Source organism: Bombina bombina, chromosome 3 (genome assembly GCF_027579735.1).
Source record: "Bombina bombina isolate aBomBom1 chromosome 3, aBomBom1.pri, whole genome shotgun sequence".
In the NCBI taxonomy this organism is placed as follows: domain Eukaryota; kingdom Metazoa; phylum Chordata; class Amphibia; order Anura; family Bombinatoridae; genus Bombina; species Bombina bombina.
This window is the reverse complement of record NC_069501.1, coordinates 807743076-807766834: the sequence shown is the minus strand read 5'-3', so window position 1 is coordinate 807766834 and position 23759 is coordinate 807743076. Positions and strand designations below refer to the sequence as shown.

General features: G+C 37.0%; 1 protein-coding gene across 2 annotated transcripts in view; it reads right to left on the bottom strand.

Annotated features, from left to right (window-relative positions):
- The window catches only part of PLCXD1 (phosphatidylinositol specific phospholipase C X domain containing 1), a 94189-nt gene that overhangs the window by 56946 nt on the left and 13484 nt on the right, over positions 1–23759 (bottom strand). For both annotated transcript variants that reach the window (XM_053707744.1, XM_053707745.1), the window contains exon 2: positions 20622–20758. In XM_053707744.1, coding sequence (XP_053563719.1) covers positions 20622–20751 — 130 coding nt within the window. In that variant the 5' untranslated portion in view covers positions 20752–20758. The remainder of the gene's footprint in view (positions 1–20621; positions 20759–23759) is intronic.

Here is a 23759-nt window from a genome sequence, read left to right as displayed (position 1 = left end):
TACTATCACACACTATTAAATAAACTGTATCCTAGCATCTATTACCCCATATAGTGTCATATACTGGGGGTAGACAAAGATATATCAACTGGGGTTCGTTGGCTAATTGTGTGTTATACACTGTGCAACACTGTGGTTAGAATAATCCGTCTTATTGGAACATATGATGCTAATGGTAACCTAGATTACCCTTCAATGTAGCTTTCGATACAAGGGAAAGGAAAAGAGGCTCTTGTATAATATTTAATACCTTGTGGTGTAATTCATTAGTGTATTGAAACACACGATTATCAGCTTGTTGCAAATGTATCTAATATAATACGTCCTTATTTGTACACCGTTTTAGAATGGCGCTTTGTTACCCTATAGAGTATGTAATGCTTAAATTAGTAGCTGATAAATTAGGGATAATAATCTTGAACAGAATTGCTGCTCATGTGTCTCCATTCACATCCATGCGTGTAGAGGCAGAACTTGTTTTAATAATTACTGCTGTTACTTCTATGTTTTAAACAAGCTCTCAGTTGCGCCTTATTTTGGCTTTAGATGTTTAGCAATCTTAGGGTAAACTGGATGTTTCACTTGTGCACTAATTACTGAGAGAGGTTTATCTAGTATCTTATTTTATAAAAAAGAGTTTGTGAACCTCTCAGTAAGAGTTAACTCAATTCACATCCGTGCATATAGAAGCAGAACTTTTTTAGATTAGTACTATTATTACTTCTATGTAAAAATATCCTCTACATTACGTCTTATTTGGATTGGGCTGTTTAAAAATCTTGGGGAAAAGTGGATGTATCTCTTAAACACTACTGAGTGACTAAGGTTTATGAAGTGTCTTGTTTGGACATACACAATTTATAAGTCTCTCAGTAAAGCTCGATTTGTTTTCCTAAACTGATAATAGCTTGCTATATGTAAGCCTGGCTTCCCCTCTTTGACAATTGGCTATTTGAATTGTGGATTGTACGTATTGTAATTATCAATAAGTGTCGGTCTTCTGTATTGTCTTGTGCGACAGGACTCAACGATATTCTATTTTTGCATTCACAATTCTAAATAAGCCTGTATAGCTTTTGCACCACAAGTTCTTAATGTTAGCTGTCCTCACCGGCAACCCCCGCTAGCATGTAGCAGTGCTACCAAGGTATCGCGGTCTATAGAGGTCTATATTGTTGTATAAATTTAGCAAGATTCAAGGTTACAAGTCGACTTCTTGTGACGAAAACAAAGGTTGCTCATTTTGTAGCAAGCTGTTTTAAATAACTGTTTTCCTTACATATAAACTTGTAAGACGGATCCTAGTAAATGCCTTATTTTGGCATAGGTAATGGTTAGTTAAGCCTATGAGGTTGTTACCCTGTTAATTCGAATATTATCTGCCCCCTGTAGCCACCCCTAGCGTGTAGCGTGGTTATCGATATACTTTTTAACACTGCAGTCAGTATACTGTTGCTCTATCGAAGTAACTAGTATTACATTAACCAATTTCAAGGGTTACAGGCTAATTGTTTAGTATATGCACAGATTCCCATGCCGTTTAAAAACAACTAATAGGTGTGTTTGTTAAACAATACCCCTCCCTGACATGTTTCGCCGATACTATCTCGGCTTTTTCAAAGGTGACGCGCGCCGGCGTCTGAGGGATTTTAAATGCACTGGATGCAAGTGATTGGTTCCTGTTTACCAATCATAGTGCTCTGAAATGAGGGTGTGTTAGGATCAGATCATGACGTTTCACCCCCCAATGTGTTGTATCACACGATCACCGATGTATCAACACAGGGTTTGAGGTTAAGATATTACTGTCAGATTTGATTAACAACAAGTATATTCCATGTATAATTGTATTCTATTATTACACAGATCTAATACTACAGGAAAATAAATAAAAATGTATTTATATATTTCCCACTTGTTGTTATTTTTTATTTTTTATTATTCATAAGACAGTAAATTGGAACTATTAGTTAGTGGAGACAGTTAACCAGCGAGATTCTGGTTTGTGGTCATCTTATTCCAGAAAACCTGATGTTTTTACTGAGTGTGCCTGTATTAAGTGAGAACTTGAAATTATTTGTAAATCACTTTCCAGGATCAATTGTTACATGATTTAAATACAGTGTGCAGAAAGTGCCTAATACTGTTGTAAAATTTAGTGAGGAGAAAGAGAGATAACAAGCAAGATCTGTGACATGTGTACTTTTGAAAAGAAGGAGTGTACATTATACATATGAGAATACCGTAATTTGAAACTGGTTTGAAGATACCTATTATAAGCCCATTTTTAATACATGTTATGTATTCTGGTGCATTTAGAAATTAGAATTAAGTACCAAGGTTTGTATTACCAAATTAGACCATACAATTTGTGTGATGAGAAAAACCAAGCAGGCTCCTGACTAATGCAGGATGTGAGTTAAATATTAAATTTAAACATGATAGCATTCATTATTAAATAAATCCTAGTGAGGATCAGTGATTTGAATAAGTGACGTTGAAAAGTTAAAAAGATCAGTAAGGTGCATACTGAAACATAGGGGGAGTATACACATCGTGAGACGTTGGTGTGTAATGTAGGCAAAATAAGGACCAATGGTTTTGTGCTATAAGATAGTATAAAAAACACTAATGTATCAAAATTGTGACTACGGTTCAGAGTGAGTGATTGACATGATGAGTGTTGGTATAAGGATGTTTGTGGGTTTCTTAGGGTGACTGAATTCTATTATTTAAACAAACAAAAGGGGTGATTAAGGTGCACTACCTTGTGATGAGAGTAAAGTTGTAAATACATATTCATTAGAACACTCAAAGGTGTTATGGGTGAGTTAGTGAAGGGAGGGAAAAATTGGACAGGAAAATTCTGAAAGGGATGAACTTTGGGATCCTATTGTGTAGGCCCACCATGATGACATTAGTATATTTTTGGATGGTTTTGACTGTTTCATCTAGTGTACAAAAGTTCCTGATCTTGGAACTAGTGTTAGTCGAAGGAACAAACTTTGATTTGACTTTTAGTGTTTTTCGCCAATTGAGTTGTTCACTAGGTTCTTGTTCTGCAATTAGATCTTCTAAGATCTGTAGCGATTCCAATTCATCCTCTGACCAGGTAGTTGGTGCATTCTCAGTAACCTTATTATTAACGTGCTTTTTTAAAAGAAGTTTCCTCAGAAATAATTGCACATCTTTTATGGCTTCAAATTTGTCCAGGGAAGTGGTCGGACAAAAGGACAAACCTTTAGATAGAACATTTATATGATGTTCAGTCAAAATTTGATCCGATAGGTTGATTGTTCTCAGTTTTTCATCCTCATTATTGAGAATGGACTGAACTCAAGTGTCATGGGATCCAAAAAATATCATTAGGTTTAAGAGGTGGGGACCTGGAAAAAGCCCTTCTAAAGGCTGAAACCAGATGGATATACCTAATGGATTCAGTATACCCCAAGGGTATGAATGAACAAAACAATTACTCCATGTTCCTATAATGATATAAAGATCAGGAACTTTTGTACACTAGATGAAACAGTCAAAACCATCCAAAAATATACTAAATATACCAACACTCATCATGTCAATCACTCACTCTGAACCGTAGTCACAATTTTGATACATTAGTGTTTTTTATACTATCTTATAGCACAAAACCATTGGTCCTTATTTTGCCTACATTACACACCAACGTCTCACGATGTGTATACTCCCCCTATGTTTCAGTATGCACCTTACTGATCTTTTTAACTTTTCAACGTCACTTATTCAAATCACTGATCCTCACTAGGATTTATTTAATAATGAATGCTATCATGTTTAAATTTAATATTTAACTCACATCCTGCATTAGTCAGGAGCCTGCTTGGTTTTTCTCATCACACAAATTGTATGGTCTAATTTGGTAATACAAACCTTGGTACTTAATTCTAATTTCTAAATGCACCAGAATACATAACATGTATTAAAAATGGGCTTATAATAGGTATCTTCAAACCAGTTTCAAATTACGGTATTCTCATATGTATAATGTACACTCCTTCTTTTCAAAAGTACACATGTCACAGATCTTGCTTGTTATCTCTCTTTCTCCTCACTAAATTTTACAACAGTATTAGGCACTTTCTGCACACTGTATTTAAATCATGTAACAATTGATCCTGGAAAGTGATTTACAAATAATTTCAAGTTCTCACTTAATACAGGCACACTCAGTAAAAACATCAGGTTTTCTGGAATAAGATGACCACAAACCAGAATCTCGCTGGTTAACTGTCTCCACTAACTAATAGTTCCAATTTACTGTCTTATGAATAATAAAAAATAAAAAATAACAACAAGTGGGAAATATATAAATACATTTTTATTTATTTTCCTGTAGTATTAGATCTGTGTAATAATAGAATACAATTATACATGGAATATACTTGTTGTTAATCAAATCTGACAGTAATATCTTAACCTCAAACCCTGTGTTGATACATCGGTGATCGTGTGATACAACACATTGGGGGGTGAAACGTCATGATCTGATCCTAACACACCCTCATTTCAGAGCACTATGATTGGTAAACAGGAACCAATCACTTGCATCCAGTGCATTTAAAATCCCTCAGACGCCGGCGCGCGTCACCTTTGAAAAAGCCGAGATAGTATCGGCGAAACATGTCAGGGAGGGGTATTGTTTAACAAACACACCTATTAGTTGTTTTTAAACGGCATGGGAATCTGTGCATATACTAAACAATTAGCCTGTAACCCTTGAAATTGGTTAATGTAATACTAGTTACTTCGATAGAGCAACAGTATACTGACTGCAGTGTTAAAAAGTATATCGATAACCACGCTACACGCTAGGGGTGGCTACAGGGGGCAGATAATATTCGAATTAACAGGGTAACAACCTCATAGGCTTAACTAACCATTACCTATGCCAAAATAAGGCATTTACTAGGATCCGTCTTACAAGTTTATATGTAAGGAAAACAGTTATTTAAAACAGCTTGCTACAAAATGAGCAACCTTTGTTTTCGTCACAAGAAGTCGACTTGTAACCTTGAATCTTGCTAAATTTATACAACAATATAGACCTCTATAGACCGCGATACCTTGGTAGCACTGCTACATGCTAGCGGGGGGTTGCCGGTGAGGACAGCTAACATTAAGAACTTGTGGTGCAAAAGCTATACAGGCTTATTTAGAATTGTGAATGCAAAAATAGAATATCGTTGAGTCCTGTCGCACAAGACAATACAGAAGACCGACACTTATTGATAATTACAATACGTACAATCCACAATTCAAATAGCCAATTGTCAAAGAGGGGAAGCCAGGCTTACATATAGCAAGCTATTATCAGTTTAGGAAAACAAATCGAGCTTTACTGAGAGACTTATAAATTGTGTATGTCCAAACAAGACACTTCATAAACCTTAGTCACTCAGTAGTGTTTAAGAGATACATCCACTTTTCCCCAAGATTTTTAAACAGCCCAATCCAAATAAGACGTAATGTAGAGGATATTTTTACATAGAAGTAATAATAGTACTAATCTAAAAAAGTTCTGCTTCTATATGCACGGATGTGAATTGAGTTAACTCTTACTGAGAGGTTCACAAACTCTTTTTTATAAAATAAGATACTAGATAAACCTCTCTCAGTAATTAGTGCACAAGTGAAACATCCAGTTTACCCTAAGATTGCTAAACATCTAAAGCCAAAATAAGGCGCAACTGAGAGCTTGTTTAAAACATAGAAGTAACAGCAGTAATTATTAAAACAAGTTCTGCCTCTACACGCATGGATGTGAATGGAGACACATGAGCAGCAATTCTGTTCAAGATTATTATCCCTAATTTATCAGCTACTAATTTAAGCATTACATACTCTATAGGGTAACAAAGCGCCATTCTAAAACGGTGTACAAATAAGGACGTATTATATTAGATACATTTGCAACAAGCTGATAATCGTGTGTTTCAATACACTAATGAATTACACCACAAGGTATTAAATATTATACAAGAGCCTCTTTTCCTTTCCCTTGTATCGAAAGCTACATTGAAGGGTAATCTAGGTTACCATTAGCATCATATGTTCCAATAAGACGGATTATTCTAACCACAGTGTTGCACAGTGTATAACACACAATTAGCCAACGAACCCCAGTTGATATATCTTTGTCTACCCCCAGTATATGACACTATATGGGGTAATAGATGCTAGGATACAGTTTATTTAATAGTGTGTGATAGTACATACTGCTATAATCCTACATCAGTCCAATTGCATTGACTATAAATAAGACTATTATTGTCAATATAATCTTTATATTCATTTATTTAACTCCTATACTACTATTACTGTTGCATTAAGACAAAATATAAACAACACCCAATATTGGGGTGGATTCCCTCTTTAAAGGGACCCACAATATTTGTATAATCAGGGTACAGAACTTAGTATTAACTAATATTTGCGGCCCAGTTCCTATGTGTTTTTAAAGTGCATACACACACATTTTGATTTTACACAACTATTTTTCTAATAAAAGTTATGTTTTAATTAAATCCACTTGAATACCAAGTTTTTGGTCCTGAATGTGAGTTTATTAATTATTACAATCAGGGACGGGAGTGCTTCCCAAGTGCACTCTTTCAGTCTTGATCCCCGTCTTTGGGGCTCCAGACTTCATCCAATAAATAAAGTACTGTCTATGTGCACTCGCACCGTTTGTCAATCTGAAGGCATCATTAATAATATTCTCTAGCAGACGACAAAGGCGTCAGGCACAGTTTGTAAGGTGCCACAGGCGCCCTGGCGCGTGCGATTCTCGAACAGTGCTCTAGTATCTTCACGCTGGAGAAAGTTAATACCAGAACAGAAAGAGCACTCCAAGAGGCGAACCATTAACCCACAGGAAGTGTAAGGGAGTAATTCATCATCAGAAACATATCCCTGCATACTCCAAGAGGGTAACGAATACCACAAAGAGGCACAGCAGGATACAAGGAGGAAATCTAATCATCTATATATACCCCCAGTGCGGCATACTTACCTCATTCGATTGAGGTAATATCTGGTAAGGGTATTATATACCAACTATAACTGTATAACCACTACGTCTGGAGACTCATTACGAATTATACCATTTTTTAGGACTCGTATGAACACTACTTCTAAGTTTATATATTTCATATGCTATTTTTAGCTGGACTATTATTTAATTTATTTTATTTTTTAACATTATTATTTATTGTTTATTATTTTTTAATTTTCTTTTATCATTGTATCTTTTATTAGTGTATTTATTCTTTTTGTCACAACATTTAATCCTCACATACCTCAACAGTATATTGGACATATAGGCGCTGTATCCACCTTTTAATATATATATATATATATATATATATATATATATATATATATATATATATATATATAGTCACACAACTGGCATTTACTTTCCCTTGATGACAAAATTGTAGAAAAAGTTGGAAGCAAACCTCTTTTGACTGCAAAGAAATCTCCTAACTTAAAGGATAAGTTAGTCAAAAGTAGATTTGGGAGGTCAGAACCAGATAAATGTTGGTTGAATAGACACCAACAAGTAAAAGGTAACTTTCCCTGTGGGCATTGCGTATACTGTCCCTATATGCGCAAATGTAAAACATTTTCAGCAAATACTGGGAAACATTTTGACATTAGATGCTTCTCTAATTGTAACACCGTTGGTGTGGTATATCTCCTGAGCTGCTCCTGTCCCCTGTTCTATGTAGGTAAAACCAAACGCATGTTCAAGGACAGGATACAGGAGCACCGGGATGATATCCTTTATGAGAGAGACACTAGTGTAGCACGACATTTCAAAGATGTCCACAATAGTAATACTTCCTCCTTAAAGTTCGTAGCAATTGATCAGGGAATCATGAATGGTAGAGGTGGGGACAATAATGCTTGTCTTCTTAAAAAAGAAGCAAGATGGACATATGTGCTTCAGACAGTGTCCCCTCTTGGCCTGAATGAGAGAATAGAATATGGATCCTTCTTAAACTAAAATAGTTTTCCTAGCGAATACAGATAGTATTATATAGCTAAATACATAATTACTTCTTCATACTATTTTATTCACAATCCTTATCATTTATATAACATATCTATGGAATAATCAAGGTGGGAAGGAATTTCCTTAGCTTACAAGCTGCATCTCAGCCAATCCATAGGATTTAAGTACTATAAGTGGTAACAATGGTACTCCTTAAATTAAGGCATAATGCGAACAAGTCGCTATTATTTTTCTAACACTTTGTATAGCCTAATCATTAATTTACTCTAGACCTTTTGTCTAGATACACAGGAAAATAATTAGTTTCACTTTGTGTGTCCTTTTGACATAGTTTGCTTCAAGCTCTGCACACTTCGGTTTTCTTCTAAATGCCGTGATTTTTTGTTTCCTTCCTAACTTGCTACTAACCTTGCTTAACCGCCAGAGATATATCACACTGTATTTTTATCTATATCAACCCTGTGCCTGTTGATGTTCTTTATAGGTAAATATTAAAGTGAAGTAGAAGGGTAAACGAACAGCTTTTCTTAAAACTAGGTGTCACACCTTTAACAAAGATAATGGGCTGGTATAAACACACCTCTCTACACTGGCAGGTGAGCAATCAATAAAGTTCCATTCCTGATTGACAGTCCTGACGAGGCCCCGACCACACAGCATTGCGGGGTGAAACGCGCGTCGACCTAATCATATTGAAGCAGCAGTAGATGCACCTGTAAAGATTGGCGGGTGCATTTATACACATACATACTGTGGTCTATTTATCCACTTTAGTGGGGCCCCACATGTGCTATGACAATTGCATGCTAGCTTTGTTTCTATTAGGAATAAATATCATGGCTTTTTGAGTTAACCGAGGTGTGTCAGATGTTTTTTGTGTCTGGATATTAATGTTTCAGCCTTTAATCTGCATATCAGATCAATTAGGAGTATTTTGAGCTGAGTGCTGTATTCCCCTTCTTTACACATAGTATTCTCATACAGCTCTGCTATGTATATATATTTTTCTTCTATAAAAATATACTGAATGAATCTATATATATATATATATATATATATATATATATATATATATATATATATATATATATATATATATATATATATATATATATATATATATATATATACATATACATACATACATACATACACACACACACACACACAGGTGGCCCTCGTTTTACAACGGTTCAATTTACACCGTTTCAGAATAACAACCTTTTTTTCCAGTCATGTGACTGCTATTGAAAAGCATTGAGAAGCAGTGCATTTATTAAAATAGCCAGTAGGTGGAGCTCTCTGCTTGTGTTGCAGCAAAGCCAAGCAAGCTGAAATTAATCAGTTTAACCAGACCTGAGCTATCGAGCAGATTTCAAAGAAACAATATCTTTTTGTCTATAAATCAGTCCAGATTGGAATACATAGAAAGAACCGTTTGCGGAATAATGCAAGTGAAGTCTGGGTTGTGTGAATATTTCATTAGGTTTATAATGCTGTTTAGCAAATGTTTTTGTTCATTTAACTTAGTTTAATTATATATTCTGTGTTGTGTGATTATTTTATTAGGTTTATAATGCTGTTTAGCATTTACAGACTTTATTTCAAAGCTTTAAAAATAATGTATTAGGTGTTACTTATGACAATTTTGAGAGGGGCCTGGAACCTATCTCCCTCACTTCCCATTGACTTACATTATAATCTGGGTTTCAATTTACAATGGTTTCGATTTACAACCATTCCTTCTGGAACCTAAACCCGGCGTAAACTGAGGGCTACATATATATATATATATATATATATATATATATATATATATATATATATATATATATATATATATATATATGTGTGTGTATATATACACATACATATATACACATACATATATATATATATATATATATATATATATATATATATATATATATATATATATATATATGTGTGTGTGTGTGTGTATATATATATATGCGTATATATATATATATATATATATATATATATATATATATATACATACACACATACATACATACATACATATACACACACACACACACACATATATGTATTTTATCATTCTTTAAACTGTAAATTGTGACCCCACTGTCTAAGAGACCTCAAACCAGATTGCTCCTTTGTGACTGGGTTTTAATAGGGGACATGCCTCCATGCATGGCAACTCGGTCACAAAGCATCCGTGGCTGAGTTCCATAATGTAGGAGCAAGCAGTCCCTTAAAAGGGACAATACACTGTAAATTTGTTTTTCCATTAATATATTTTCAATGTCTTGTTATACCAGCTGCAGAGTATAAAACATTTGAGAAATTGCATTTTCAAGTTTATTTGTGTATATGAAGTAGCTGGTTCTGTGCTTTAAAACCACAGCCTATTACAATGGGTTGAACTTAAAGGTAATATCAGATCTCATTATGTTAAAACTTTTATGTACACAGACTTGCTTCCTTATCTTATATTTGTCTGGAATACCAAAGCTCAATACATAGAGAAAACAATGGAAAATTTACAATTTATTACTTAACTATCCTGCACCCCACTGAGAGTGTAATTCCTTCTGCTGGATGGGTTTACTTAGGCTTGTCAATAGCGTATACTCCAGTATCAAAACTTTCATTATAGGTGGCTATACCACAGGCTAAATCAGCTATTTCAAATACTGAAACAGGAGTAAAGGAGCAACTTGTAAACAATTTTAAACACTCTAGCAGGTAAAATTGATCATTGGGAAGAATTTAAAAGGGGAGAACATTTTTGGGTGAACTGTCCCTTTAACATAAGCATTCTTACACTGCGTACTAGTAAAATATTCTTATTCAGGTTTTAAAAGTTACTAAACAATTAGATTTCAAACATCTCTTAAAATAAGTGGGCTACAACTGCAGTGTATGGCGAATAACTCTTATTAAAGTAACTATTGGCCTTTGAAACAATAGGATTATGGCTCAAAATGGGTGCCTTTGGCATTTATTTTACAGTGGAATGTTTTGTTGAGCAAGCACCTCACATAAGTGGGTCAGAAGCTTCAGTGCATGGACACTGAGGCTGGATTCCGAGCAATAGAGAGATTTAAAACAAAAAACACTTCTTTAAAGTGAATGCCAATTTCGAACAGTGTTTTTTCCTTATACTACTTGTACACCTATGTATTCAAACCGCAAGTTGTTTTTTATACCATTTCTCATATATTATAATCAATAACTTTTCTCTGTTTTCGATTTCACTCCTCCCAGCCGGCACTTCCGTATTTTCCACTGGGTGACGTAAATAGCGGCCCCACCCGCTCTATACGCATGTCTAAAGCGTGCACCCGTGGAGCTTTTCATCTGGCTCTTCATCTGCGCAAGAATCCTATATAATTACTCTGCGCATGCTTTATTTATTGCGGAGTTGTTTATTGCTCAATCTAACAAAGTGTTGCATAGAGCATGCGCGTTGCATGAACACGCATCCGTTCTCAAGCTGCAGATTATGGTCTAACACATGCGCAAAAGAAGCGAATGACGTTTAAAAAAAGGGGTTGAACGCCACGGGGGGAGGGGTGGGAAGAATTGGCAATCAAACTGAAATAGAGGAACAATATGATGGGCGGAGGAAGCGCTGTAAGAAAATAAATAAAAATAAAAACATAATTTATGCTTACCTGATAAATTCCTTTCTCCTGTAGTGTAGTCAGTCCACGGGTCATCCATTACTTATGGGATATTAACTCCTCCCCAACAGGAAGTGCAAGAGGATCACCCAAGCAGAGCTGCTATATAGCTCCTTACCTCTACGTCACACCCAGTCATTCGACCGAAAACCAAACGAGAAAAGAGAAACTATAGGGTGCAGTGGTGACTGGAGTATAATTTAAAATTTAGACCTGCCATAAAAAACAGGGCGGGCCGTGGACTGACTACACTACAGGAGAAAGGAATTTATCAGGTAAGCATAAATTATGTTTTCTCCTGTTAAGTGTAGTCAGTCCACGGGTCATCCATTACTTATGGGATACCAATACCAAAGCTAAAGTACACGGATGACGGGAGGGACAGGCAGGATCTTTATACGGAAGGAACCACTGCCTGAAGAACCTTTCTCCCAAAAACAGCCTCCGAAGAAGCAAAAGTGTCAAATTTGTAAAATTTGGAAAAAGTATGAAGAGAAGACCAAGTTGCAGCCTTGCAAATCTGTTCAACAGAGGCCTCATTCTTAAAGGCCCAAGTGGAAGCCACAGCTCTAGTAGAATGAGCTGTAATCCTTTCAGGAGGTTGCTGTCCAGCAGTCTCATAGGCTAAACGTATTATGCTACAAAGCCAAAAAGAGAGAGAGGTAGCAGATGCTTTTTGACCTCTCCTCTGTCCAGAATAAACGACAAACAGGGAAGAAGTTTGGCGAAAATCTTTAGTTGCCTGTAAATAAAATTTCAGGGCACGAACTACGTCTAGATTGTGCAGAAGTCGTTCCTTCTTTGAAGAAGGGTTAGGGCACAATGATGGAACAACAATCTCTTGATTGATATTCTTGTTAGTGACTACCTTAGGTAAGAACCCAGGTTTAGTACGCAGAACTACCTTATCTGAATGAAAAATCAGATAAGGAGAATCACAATGTAAGGCTGATAACTCAGAGACTCTACGAGCCGAGGAAATAGCCATTAAAAACAGAACTTTCCAAGATAACAGCTTGATATCAATGGAATGAAGGGATTCAAACGGAACACCCTGTAAAACGTTAAGCTCCACGGTGGAGCTACAGTCTTAAACACAGGCTTAATCCTAGCCAAAGCCTGACAAAAAGCCTTAACGTCTGGAACTTCTGACAGACGTTTATGTAAAAGGATGGACAGAGCTGAGATCTGTCCCTTTAAAGAACTTGCAGATAAACCCTTTTCTAAACCTTCTTGTAGAAAAGACAATATCCTAGGAATCCTAACCTTACTTCATGAGTAACTCTTGGATTCGCACCAGTGTAAGTATTTACGCCATATCTTATGGTAAATTTTCCTGGTAACAGGTTTCCTAGCCTGTATTAAGGTATCAATTACTTACTCCGAAAATCCACGCTTTGATAAAATCAAGCGTTCAATTTCCATGCAGTCAGCTTCAGAGAAATTAGATTTTGATGTTTGAAAGGACCCTGAATTAGAAGGTCCTGTCTCAGAGGCAGAGACCAAGGTGGACAGGATGACATGTCCACTAGATCTGCATACCAGGTCCTGCGTGGCCACGCAGGCGCTATTAGAATCACCGATGCTTTCTCCTGTTTGATCCTGGCAATCAAACGAGGAAGCATCGGGAAGGGTGGAAACACATAAGCCATCCTGAAGGTCCAAAGTGCTGTCAAAGCATCTATCAGGACCGCTCCCGGGTCCCTGGACCTGGACCCGTAACAAGGAAGCTTGGCGTTCTGGCGAGACGCCATGAGATCCATATCTGGTTTGCCCCAACGTCAAAGTATTTGGGCAAAGACCTCTGGATGAAGTTCCCACTCCCCCGGATGAAAAGTCTGGCGACTTAGGAAATCCGCCTCCCAGTTCTCCACGCCTGGGATGTGGATCGCTGACAGATGGCAAGAGTGAGACTCTGCCCAGCGAATTATCTTTGATACTTCCATCATCGCTAGGGAACTCCTTGTCCCTCCCTGATGGTTGATGTAAGCCACAGTCGTGATGTTGTCCGACTGAAACCTGATGAACCTCCGAGTTGCTAACTGAGGCCAAGCCAGAAGGGCATTGAGAACTGCTCTCAATTCCAGAATGTTTATTGGAAGGAGACTCTCCTCTTGAGTCCATGATCCCTGAGCCTTCAGGGAATTCCAGACAGCGCCCCAACCTAGTAGGCTGGCGTCTGTTGTTACAATTGTCCAGTCTGGCCTGCTGAAGGGCATCCCCCTGGACAGATGTGGCAGAGAAAGCCACCATAGAAGAGAATCTCTGGTCTCTTGATCCAGATTCAGCATAGGGGACAAATCTGAGTAATCCCCATTCCACTGACTTAGCATGCACAATTGCAGCGGTCTGAGATGCAGGCGTGCAAAAGGAACTATGTCCATTGCCACTACCATTAAGCCGATTACCTCCATGCATTGAGCCACTGACGGGTGTTGAATGGAATGAAGGACACGGCAAGCATTTAGAAGTTTTGTTAACCTGTCTTCTGTCAGGTAAATTTTCATTTCTACAGAATCTATAAGAGTCCCCAAGAAGGGAACTCTTGTGAGTGGTAAGAGAGAACTCTTCTCCTCGTTCACTTTCCACCCATGCGACCTTAGAAATGCCAGTACTAACTCTGTATGAGACTTGGCAGTTTGGAAGCTTGACGCTTGTATCAGAATGTCGTCTAGGTACGGAGCTACCGAAATTCCTCGCGGTCTTCGTACCGCCAGAAGAGAGCCCAGAACCTTTGTAAAGATTCTTGGAGCCATAGCCAACCAGAAGGGAAGAGCTACAAACTGGTAATGCCTGTCTAGGAAGGCAAACCTTAGATACCGGTAATGTTCTTTGTGAATCGGTATGTGAAGGTAGGCATCCTTTAAATCCACTGTGGTCATGTACTGACCTCTTTGGATCATGGGTAAGATTGTCCGAATAGTTTCCATTTTGAACGATGGAACTCTTAGGAATTTGTTTAGGATCTTTAAATCCAATATTGGTCTGAAGGTTCCCTCTTTTTTGGGAACCACAAACAGATTTGAGTAAAACCCTTGTCCGTGTTCCGACCGCGGAACTGGGCGGATCACTCCCATTAGTAAAAGGTCTTGTACACAGCGTAGAAACGCCTCTTTCTTTATCTGGTTTGTTGACAACCTTGAAAGGTGAAATCTCCCCTGTGGAGGAGAAGCTTTGAAGTCCAGAAGATATTCCTGAGATATGATCTCCAATGCCCAGGGATCCTGAACATCTCTTGCCCAAGCCTGGGCGAAGAGAGAGAGAGTCTGCCCCCCACTAGATCCGTTTCCGGATCGGGGGCCCTCACTTCATGCTGTCTTAGGGGCAGCAGCAGGTTTTCTGGCCTGCTTGCCCTTGTTCCAGGTCTGGTTAGGTTTCCAGCCTTGTCTGTAGCGAGCAACAGCTCCTTCCTGTTTTGGAGCAGAGGAAGTTGATGCTGCTCCTGCCTTGAAGTTACGAAAGGCACGAAAATTAGACTGTCTAGCCCTTGGTTTGGCTCTGTCTTGAGGCAGGGCATGGCCTTTACCTCCCGTAATATCAGCGATAATTTCTTTCAAACCGGGCCCGAATAATGTCTGCCCCTTGAAAGGTATGTTAAGTAATTTAGAAGTTACATCAGCTGACCAGGATTTTAGCCAAAGCGCTCTGCGCGCCTGAATGGCGAATCCGGAATTCTTAGCCGTAAGTTTAGTTAAATGTACTACGGCATCAGAAATAAATGAATTAGCTAGCTTAAGGGTTTTAAGCTTGTGTGTAATCTCATCTAATGGAGCTGAGTCAAGGGTCATCAATGCAATTAGTACATAAATTTCTATTGGGCTCCACCTTGGCTTTTGAACATATTGCACAAAGAGATTCTTCTGTGTCAGACATGTTTAAACAAACTAGCAATTAGACTAGCAAGCTTGGAAATACTTTTCAACTGAATTTACAAGCAATATGCAAAACGTTACTGGGCCTTTAAGAAGCACACAAAAACTGTCACAGTTGAATAACAATGAACCGGATTAGTTATAGAAACCAAATTTTCACAGTAAATGCATAAATTTAGCAAAGGATTGCACTCATTAGCAATGGATGATTAACCCTTAATATCAGAAAAAAAAAAACGGATAACAATTGAAAATATAAGCGTTTTTATCACAGGTCTGCTGTGAGTGATTACCTCCCTCAAAACTAGTTTTGAAGACCCCTGAGCTCTGTAGAGACGTCCTGGATCATGCAGGGAGAAGAAGGCAGACTGTGACTGAATTTCTAATGCGTAGTAAAAGCGCCAAAATAGGCCCCTCCCACTCACAATACAACAGTGAGGGAAGCTCAGTAAACTGTTTTAATTCAAAACGAACGACAGCCATGTGGAAAATAACGCCCAAAACAATTTTTCACCAAGTACCTCAGATAATTAAACGATTTAACATGCCAGCAAACGTTTAAAATCTAATTTATGAAATGTCATTAAAAGCCTGCTGCTAGTCGCTCACACTGCAAGTTAGGCTAAAAGTTATATGCATACAGTATTTTCCCAGTGAAGTGCCATTCCCCAGAAATACTTAAGTGTAAACATACATACATATCAGCCTGATACCAGTTGCTACTACTGCATTTAAGGCTGTACTTACATTATATCGGTATTAGCAGTATTTTCTCAGTCAATTCCATTCCTTAGAAAATAATATACTGCAACATACCTCTTTGCAGGTGAACCTGCCCGCTGTCCCCTGTTCTGAAGTTACCTCACTCCTCAGAATGGCCGAGAACAGCAAATGGATCTTAGTTACGTCCGCTAAGATCATACACAAAACTCAGGTAGATTCTTCTTCAAATGCTGCCTGAGAAGAAAACAACACACTCCGGTGCCGTTTAAAATAACAAACTTTTGATTGAAGATATAAAAACTAAGTTTAATCACCACAGTCCTCTCACACATCCTATCTATTAGTTGGGTGCAAGAGAATGACTGGGTGTGACGTAGAGGGGAGGAGCTATATAGCAGCTCTGCTTGGGTGATCCTCTTGCACTTCCTGTTGGGGAGGAGTTAATATCCCATAAGTAATGGATGACCCGTGGACTGACTACACTTAACAGGAGAAAAGGTATTTTATAAACGTTAGAATTAGATAAATTAAAAACGATTAATTAAACCCCCCCTAATTTGTCTTCATTAGTATGGCGTTAACTGGTCCTGCTGACTTTACATTGACTTTAAGCATTAAACAAAACTAAATCTTTAACAAATGATCTATTGACTGCGTATAATACTTTTAGAGCAGTCTCAATGTGCTGTGTGTTGGTAAAATACAATTCAAAACACTTTCCTAGTGGTCTAATACACACTGAATTGTGTTCTAAAACAGTTGTGCCTGTGTAGCTCATTAACTGTTATTTATAGAACGCTAACAGATTCTGCAGCACAATATCTTCACAACATTCATATTTAACCCTTAGTCCTGGGGACTCCAAGCTCTGTTGTTGATGTAATTACAAGGTGTTTACAGTCCCTTTAAAAGGGACACTGAACCCAAATTTTTTCTTTCACGATTCAGATAGAGAATACAATTTAAATTAACTTGCTAATTTACTCCCATTATCAATTTTTATTCGTTCTCTTGGTATCTTTATTTGAAAAAGCAGGAATGTAAGCTTACAGGCTCATTTTTGGTTCAGCACCCTGGATAGCACTTGCTGAATGGTGACTGCATTTAGCCACCAATCAGCAAGCGCTACCCTGGTGCTGAAGCAAAGATGGACCGGCTCGTAAGCTTACATTCCTTATTTTTCAAATAAAGATACAAGGAAAAATTTATAATAGGAGTAAATTAGAAAGTTGCTGCTTTGAGTCATGAAAAAAAAAAAAAAATTGGGGTTCAGTATTCCTTTAATAGCCAAAATTTTTCTGCAGTTTTCCAAAAAAAATGTATCAGCAGCAGTCTGTATGTTTTTTAGAACAGATTAACACCTTGTTTGCCGCAATTGTTTTTTTAGTGGTCAAACTCTGCCCACCACTTATTTGGAGGTGCCATCTGGACTTGTGCCTGGCGAAGACAACTTGGCGAGTTTAGGTTTGTGAAGCCTGCTATATGCTCTCTCATTTTCAGACATAATTCAGGAAAAGGGGGTAAAATAAAGTAAATTGCAAATTTGTTTTATTATGCACAATTAGGCATTTCAAATTACAATCTCAAAGTATTTTCTCAAAGTATTTACTGTAACTTTAAATAGGCAACATTTCACACGCTCTATTAAAAGACCTATTCTAAAATAAAAGTTTCACTTCCTAATTTGTTAGAGCATATAATTTGTGCATTACTGACTATACTTTAGCTTACTATGGGATAGTTTCCATTACTGTTGTAAACTGGTGATAACATAGAAAATTTTCCTAAAATATAAGAATATATTTGTTGTTACAGCAAGTTGACAACAGCAATGGAAACTAGTCCTGCTTGGAAGCTTGCAGATACTAAATAGGAAACAGCCTGTGCCTGGTGGAAACGTATCCCTGCTTAGCGCACTGGTCTTGTCCAGCTTAGGAGGTGCAATTCTTGCAGCTTAAGTGGGTCTTTACCTATGTGTTTAACCCCTTGCTGGGAGTTAGGAACAAATTAGAGCATATCATTTTTGCATTAGAACGTTTCGCTAAGAACTACCAAATCAATAACATCCAATTATTCTGATTAAACTACATACATTAAGAGAATACAATCTAGCCTGCTTATGCTAACACTTACTATAGAAGCGGTTCCTGTACCATCTCACCTGGGAAACGTTCATCTGCTGAAACAAATGACTGGCCAACGCATATCATTCCAGTTTGTGTTTAACGCCCTTTATAAGTAGTTTTTACAGCTATGTTAAACTAGAGCAGACAAAGATTGCATCCCCTGAAGCAGTCATACATAACCCATTTACTAACAACATAAATTATTAACTGTACATAGCAAGAACAACCACTAAATACAGTAGAATTTAAAGGGTTATTAAACCCCATTTGTGTTCTTTCATGATTCAGATAGAGCATGCAATTTTAAGCAACTCATTTACTCCTATTATTAATTTTTCTTTGTTCTCTTGGAATCTTTTTTTAAAAAGCAGGAATGTATGCTTAGGAGCCGGACCATTTTTGGTTCAGAACCTGGGTAGCGCTTGCTGATTCGTGGCAAAAAATGATCAGCAAGCGCTACTCAGGTGCTGAACCAAAAATGGGCTGGCTCCTAAGCTTTTTCAAATAAAGATACCAATAGAAAGAAATCATAATAGGAGTAAAATCAGAAAGTTGCATGCTCTATCTGAATCATGAAAGAACAAATTGGGTTTAATATCCCCTTAATAACTACACAAAAAGACAATGCAATAGCACTTACTTTGAATTTGAAATGAGCAATAGAATATTTTCTGTCAAATTTCAACGTTAACCTAGTTTCCCCCCCTGTATCATGTGACAACCTTCAGCCAATCACAAAATGCATAAATGTATATACTGTCCACATGCTCTTTTGGAGATGGAGCCTCAGAAAATGTGTATATATAAAAAGATTGTGCACGCTTTGATAATGAAAGTTTTTTAAATTAAATGCTTTATCTGAATCATGAAACTTTAATTTTAACTCAAGTGTCCCTTTAAGACTTGAAATAACCATGAATTACATTGTTAAACAAACACTGATATATTTTGTTTGTGTCTATTTAAAAATTGCATATATCGTAACTAAAATGACAGTGAGTCAGTACTGTAGATAGTCCTTAAAAAAAAAAAAAAAAAAAAAAAAAGGACAAATCTAAAAGGTTTCCACCGCCCTCACAATTACATCCTTTTTACTGCATTTGTTTTCTAAATTGCCAACTTGGACTGGAATCTACAGACAAGACTAACCCGATGATAATATAAGTATAAAGTGTATTGTTATCAGTTAAAGCCAATTAGGGACATATATGTAGCAGGGTTAGCCTTTAGAAGTTAGCAGGATGCATTTCATGTTCTGAGAGAGACAATTTACATGAAAACAGAACAAACATAATTAAATTGTATTGCAGAATTGTTTTATTACTAAACATTTTATTTCAAAATCTCAAGTTGTTTATGGTCCCTTTCAAAATATCTGCATGCAAAACAAAATGTATTAATATCATTTAAATGCTGTAAAATGTATTAATATCATTTAATTGCTGTAAGTTTTCTTTGCATAGTTCACAAGGTTTTGTAAATATACAATAGTTCTGGGATACACCCCTTGAAAATCCTTGTGAAATGTATGTCTCTGGTTTGCTTTGCTGCGTCTAAAAGGGACAGACATAAATCATCTTGTGTTTAAGATGATAAATACAAGGAAACAAAGATTTAATAAATTGCTAGTATTAGAAGACTTCAGTTACGATACCACCTGTCTTAATTTTTAAAAAATTCAATAGCTGGTAATATTGATATAGTTTGATACCAATATACCTTAGCCTAGAGTGACTTGGTAGCCAGAGAGGCTTTGCAGCACCTTACTGCCCTCTCTAGTTGCCATGGAGAGTAAACTACAAGGGCTGCTTATAGTAAGGACATCATTTTGCACAGTAGTGGCAGGCTTTCAGCTACATAGTTCCAATTAAGGTTTTCTTACAATGAATAAGTCAGATAGCATTATTAGATTTGCAGGTAAAATCAAAATGTTTTTTATAGAGATGTAAAAGCTCCTAGCAGGTTTCTTCATGCTGCCAAGATGTGCAATAAAATGTATTGTAAATATGGCATACCTAATGCCAGGGGACTGATCTGACAATAGCTTTATCCAAGGAAAGATGGACAAGCCCACTTACTTTGGGGCAGCAAAATCTGTGATATTATTCCCTGCATAGAATGTAATGTGATTTCTCCTGATAAAAAAAACAAATGACTGAGGGGCTACCTGGAATTGATAAATTGTTGAGTGGAATGTCCCATAGTTTTTCAGGTAGCTGTGACATCCACTGTTTGTTTTGATCCTTTTGGTGGTCAGATTGGTGAGAGCTGTTCTCCATTGCGGATAGATTTTCCATTTATACTCTGTAATAAATAAATAAAACAAGAAAACACAAATCTTATAGCTCCTGCTAGAACCCTGCCCACCACTCATGATTAATACACATAGAAGTATCATTTGCAAATGTACAGCTATAGTCTTAGAAAACATACGTGTACACACACTTGTTTATTTTATTTAAAATATAATATTATAAAATAGTGGCAAAGTTCAAAATCTTAATTTAATCCTTTTGGAAGAAGGGTATTCAAAATGGTATATCCATCTCATCTCTATTTTACCCAATACATTTGCTATATTACCCCCTCTATAGTGCGTAGTCACCCTCTCTTAATTCCCATATATTTACGGCTAGATTACGAGTTTTGCATTATGAGCGGCTCAGTACTAACTTGCAAGTTATTTCCACCGCTCACCTCCCTATAGCGCTGCTATTACAGATTTGCAAAAACCCGGCATTAGCAGGCAATATTGCAGCGCTACTACCAGCGCTACTTTGAGCTGGTTTTACGTGCTCGTGCACGATTTCCCCATAGACATCAATGGGGAGAGCCGGCTAAAAAAAAGCCTAACACCTGCAATAAAGGAGCGTAAAGCTCCGTAACGCAGCCACATGGATTCCTATGGGGAAAGAAAATGTATGTTTACACCTAATATAAACCCTGAGTCTAAACACCCCTAATCTTCTGCCCCCGACACCTACATTACACTTATTAACCCTTCATCCAAAACGGCAAGAAGTCCTCAACGAAGCAGGGCGAAGTCTTCATCCAAGCAGCAAGAAGTGGTCCTCCAGGCGGGCAGAAGTCTTCATCAAGACCGCATCTTCTATCTTCATGCTCCCGACGCGGAGCGGCTCCATCTTCAAGACATCCGACGCGGAGCATCCTCTTCTTTCGCTGGCTACTGAAGAATGAAGTTTCCTTTAAATGACGTCATCCAAGATGGCGTCCCTTGAATTCCGATTGGCTGATAGAATTCTAAGGTGAAAAAATCCAATTGGCTGATGCAATCAGTCAATAGGATTGAGCTTGCATTCTATTGGCTGTTCCAATCAGCCAATAGAATGCAAGCTCAATCCTTTTGGCTGATATCGCTTTAGGATTTTTATTATGGATTCTCTTAAAGTGTTCAGATAAGAATGTTTATCCAAACCCTTTTTAAATGTTATTTAAATTCCCTTTTGATTCATGTAAATAATATCAAAAGGGGTTTTGATAAACATTCTGTATCTCAACCCTTTAAAAAAATCCTAAAATAACTAAATATATGGGAATTAAGAGAGTGACTGCACACCAGAGAGGGGTAATATAGCAAGTTTATTGGGTAAATGGAGACGAGATGGATATACCATTTAAATACCATTATTCCAAAAGGATACAATAAAGATTTTGAACTTGCCACTTTTTAGAATATTATATTTGTAATATATTTATACATTTTTTCAGACTATATTGTTATTTATTTTGGGCTGCACATATATGCCTCTTGTCATTGGTTCAGAATGTGTTCAGCTAGCTCCCAGTAGTGTATTTGCTTCTTCCACTAAGGATACCAAGAGAATGAAGCACATTTGGTCATAGAAGTAAATTGGACAGTTGTTTAAAATCACATGCTCTATCTGAATCATGAAAGAAAACAAAAAATTGTGTTTCATGTCCATTAAAATGAATGTAAAGTTTAATGAGAAAGTGCCCAGTTTTTAAAAATACTCTTAAAAACCAGGGGCACTTTTATTCATTAAAGGGACATTGAACCCAAATTTTTTCTTTTGCGATTCATATAGAGCTTGCAATTTTAAGCAACTTTCTAATTTACTCCTATTATCAATTTTTCTTCATTCTCTTGCTCTCTTTATTTGAAAAATAAAAAGAAAGAAAAAATGTGGGTTCAGTGTCCCTTTAAACGTCTTTTTTAAAATACCTTTTATTTATGAAAACAGACCAGCCATCTTCTGTCCGCAGCTCCTGCTGTACAGCAATGACAAATCCGGCTTCCTCCAACCATTGTGTGCACCCCAAGGCGTCCAGCTTGTGAGGCCACGCAACGATTGGAGGAAGCCGGATTCGTCATCGATATACTAAGTACAGCAGGAGAAGCGAACAGAAGATCGCCTGTCTGCTTTTTTTTTTTTATAAAGAAAAAGGTAAGTATTTAAAAAAAAAAAAAAAAAGACGCTTAAATGTAAAGTTTAATGAATGAAAGTGCCCCTTTTTTCATAGAGTATTTTTAAAATCCGGGCACTTTCTCATTAAACTTTACATTCACTTGAAATTGTAGTACAATGTTGTGCAATGCATTTACAATGTTTTCTACAATAAAATATCCCTTTATAGTTTTCCTATTTTAAGGACAGGATAATAAACTATGCTTCTATGGATTAATGCAGATACTCATAAACAATACTCACGAGTCACCGGGAGACTTATTTATGGTCCTCCTTCAAAACGCACCAAATTAGAGAGCAATGTTAAAGTGAAATACTATTAAAAACAGGGGCACTTTCATTCATTAAACTTTACATTGCAGCGTTTGTTTTTTTAAATACCTTTTTCTTTAGCAAACACAGACTGGCGATCCCCCACCCGCAGCTCCTCTGTACTTACCTCAGTAATGACAAAACCGGCTTCCCCCAATCATGGCGTGCACCCCAGAGCATCCATCTCATAAGGCCACGCTGTGATTAGAGGAAGCCGGTTTCGTCATTAAAGTGCTAAGTATAGAGGAGCTGCAAGTGGAGGATGTTTTTGTCTCTTTGCTAAAGAAAAAGGTAAATTTAAAAAAAAATAGAAAAAATTCTGCAATGTAAAGTTTCATGACTGAAAGTGCCCCTGTTTTTATTAGTATTTTTAAAAACCGGGCACTCATTCTTGAAACTTTACATTAACTTTAAGTCTGTTTTCTCATGAAGTGCCATATTATTTATTTTACAAGCCTGTGATTAATGAAATACAAGATAAATTCAAAGTGCACCAAGCAGTATGTATACATATTATTTATTACATGATGCCATGGGGAGAAATT